Source organism: Puntigrus tetrazona, chromosome 16, assembly GCF_018831695.1.
Source record: "Puntigrus tetrazona isolate hp1 chromosome 16, ASM1883169v1, whole genome shotgun sequence".
NCBI lineage: Eukaryota > Metazoa > Chordata > Actinopteri > Cypriniformes > Cyprinidae > Puntigrus > Puntigrus tetrazona.
The window spans coordinates 22,086,328-22,089,400 of record NC_056714.1 but is presented as its reverse complement, the minus strand read 5'-3'; the positions used below and the strand labels follow the sequence as shown (position 1 = coordinate 22,089,400).

Here is a 3,073-nt window from a genome sequence, read left to right as displayed (position 1 = left end):
TCGCATCCATAAATGTATTATATTAAATACATTAAGCTTTAGACTAACCTTCAGAAAAGTTTACCTGACTTTCGTGTATAATTTAACTGTTATATTTGTATTGTAACCACAGCAGGCCTAAAAGTACTGCTCCAAGTGCCTTAGTAACATTAATGTAAATGAAAATTAATCGATGAATAATTTCCTCATGATAAATTGTGTATATATATCGAATTTGCAATATGTCTTTAAAAATGCAGTTTAGTGAAAACATGGTTCGTCTTCGCGTCATCAAGTAACACCACAGTGAACAACGTAGGAACCATTAAGTTGAAAGGAACCTTCCGTCGGTGAGTGTGTTTCTGTGGGGAAAGTAAACGGTGTGCGGAACGGCCGGCTACAAACAACAGCAGAGAGGTCCACACACACGCCGATAAGAACATTATGCTTATTTTCGTCAGTGTTTGGTACGTTTAGTACAAAGTCACATAACATTGATTTATAATCGTAATAACGCTAACTTGATATGGTTGTACTTTCACTGGCCATAAAACAGATACGCGTGCTCGTTAGCGGAGTGAGAATGGTAAAAAAAGGCCACTTCGGTAAAATGCATTTCCCGAAACAAAGTCCGAAATGTGTGTTTTGTTTGTTCATGTTAAATGTAAAAAATGAATAGTGTTTATTGTGTTTCGTGAGTGGGCACACCCTTTGTCTGCTGCATTGGCATTGAGCTCGATATTACGTCATATTTAATCGTTTTCCATTCTTGTTTCAGATATGAGTAAAGAATCACAAATGAGGGCCGCCATTAACCAGAAGTTAATTGAGATGGGTGAGAGGGAGAGGTAAGTGTCATGATCCGTGAACTGGGTCTCAAAATATGTGAAGTTCTCTGCCCATCTAACGGTTTTAGGCATCAAATGTATGCATAGATTCGAGAAATATTTTAGTGCTTTATAAAGAGCATTTTGAGTGCCTATAAATGTGTTTTTAAGAGTGGTCACAAATGTCTAATTTCTCAAATAAGTTGGTTGAAATGTGGGAATCGTGTAGTAAAAAACCTAGCATGGTATGCAGAGTGTTAAGTATTTGCTAAGTTTTATACACATCCCATTAGTGCATGCTGCGTTTTCTTTTCAGGTTAAAGGAGCTGCTTCGAGCCAAGCTTATTGAGTGTGGCTGGAGAGATCAGCTTAAAGCCCTCTGCAAAGGTAAAATGCTCAGATCGGTTTCAAAGCTTTAAATACGCTTCACGGGTTGATTTTTGAAGAGGTATTATTGGTTAATTGCAGAGGTGATCAAGGAGAAAGGAATAGAGAATGTTACCGTAGAAGACTTGGTCGCTGGAGTTACTCCCAAAGGAAGAGGTAGCTGATTTTTTTTTTTTTTTTACTCAAATCCCTGTATACTGAAGCCGTTTGGGTGTTAATTGTCATCAAACATGAAACGACTTTGTTTTTTATATGCATTAATCTGAGTGATTGACATCAATGCAACACTTAAAAAGCATGATTATTACTCTTGTGTTCCTCAGCACTGGTGCCTGACAGCGTAAAGAAGGAGCTTCTGCAGAGAATAAGAGCCTTCCTCGCTCAGCACTCGACATGATGCTCAGCATATCTAAGAATACTCTGAGAGTATCTGTCATTTTTGTATTGACATTATGCCAATAGTAATGCCAGAATGCTATAAGTTGGAACTGTTTTTATGGTGTGATTTCACTCTTCGTTGTGTATTTTTGTTACCGCCAATAAAGGTTGATCATGTTTGTACATATATTATTTTGGACAGCTTTATTCAAGGAATTAATCTCTATTTTATGAATTAGTTTTTCCAAAATTCAGAGTCTAGTATAATATACAGAATCACTAACACACCACTGCCCTCTGCTGGGTAAGGCTAAATGCCTAATGATAAATATCTTGTAATCCATCATGTTTGGATTTAAAAATTCTATGATTTTTAGGAAACAACGCTTTTGCAGTGTTCTCAAAAAAATAACCTTTTAGTAAAGGACCTTAATTTTTTACATGGTTTCCTTTTAGTATGAAGAATGTGTTGCTCTTATTTCTCAACCTCGTGAAAAATAACAAGGATGTTCCATGTTAAAAGGCTCAGGAATAATATCAGTGCAGTTTGTGTCTGTGGCCAAGAAAAACTGATTTTGGGGTGAAGATGGAGCAATGGTACTCTGTAACTTGATTTAAAAAGACAATACATTAAAACTAAACTAAAACGAAAATCTAATTTTCCGTTTGCAATAGCCTTTTTATCATACTTTTTTTTTTCAAACCTAACTTAAATCATTTAATGCTAGTCTGTATTGTATTTGAACATATCAGTTTCTGTTTTAAGCATCAGTTCAGAATAGGTAATTACATAATTTATTCTAATATGAGATCAAAGTCCTTTCAGTTGTATTGGTCTATTAAAGCCAAATTTCTTATCAAAATTTACATTAATAATTTGTATTCCAGTATAGTATTCTGATTCAAAGTATGTTCAAAGTTATATTGGCATACCAAAAACTGAAACCTCTTAATAATTGCTGAACTGAACAGAGTCTGGAAATCTCATAATGTTTCAGAGGAAAAATTACAGTTTTTGAGATTTAAAAATGACAAATTGTGTAACCCTGATTTTGAAATTTCACAGAACACAAACCAGAAAAAGCAATTTCAAACCCAGAGTTGATTTGTAATGATTGTAGTTTTGTCTTCAAACCAAGAATAGATATTATGTGTATATCAGATTTCTAGGGTTCAGATTTTGTAGCTTTCCCAGGGTGTGTGCTAAAATGGGCTGAATTCTTTTGCTTGAATTTATGAGACTTAAAACACACGGCTTCAGCTCTTATGGAGCTTAGAGTTCAAGTGTACATCTGCATGGGTGTGCATCTCGAGAATGAGTGGGGAAAAATTGGCAGAGTTCTGCCTCAGGACTGAGAAGGTTTAAATGTATTTACACCCTGTTGTGCCTCCAGGGAACTGTTTTCCAGCAGCTAATGAGACTCTAGAGCAAGGTCCACTCTGTTATTTCTGGCATGTGCCTGCCGGTCAAGCAGGCATCATTCTTTCTTTCTCTATCCCTC

The 3,073-nt window shown here is 35.8% G+C and overlaps 1 protein-coding gene across 1 annotated transcript; it reads left to right on the top strand.

Annotated features, from left to right (window-relative positions):
• Positions 1-308: 308 nt before the first annotated feature.
• eny2 (ENY2 transcription and export complex 2 subunit) lies at positions 309-1,760 on the top strand. The gene is made up of 5 exons (XM_043261389.1): positions 309-446; positions 758-827; positions 1,123-1,193; positions 1,275-1,349; positions 1,517-1,760. The coding sequence occupies exons 2-5, from the start codon at positions 760-762 to the stop codon at positions 1,588-1,590; spliced, it is 288 nt and encodes a 95-aa protein (XP_043117324.1). The 5' UTR covers positions 309-446; positions 758-759; the 3' UTR covers positions 1,591-1,760.
• Positions 1,761-3,073: the final 1,313 nt, after the last annotated feature.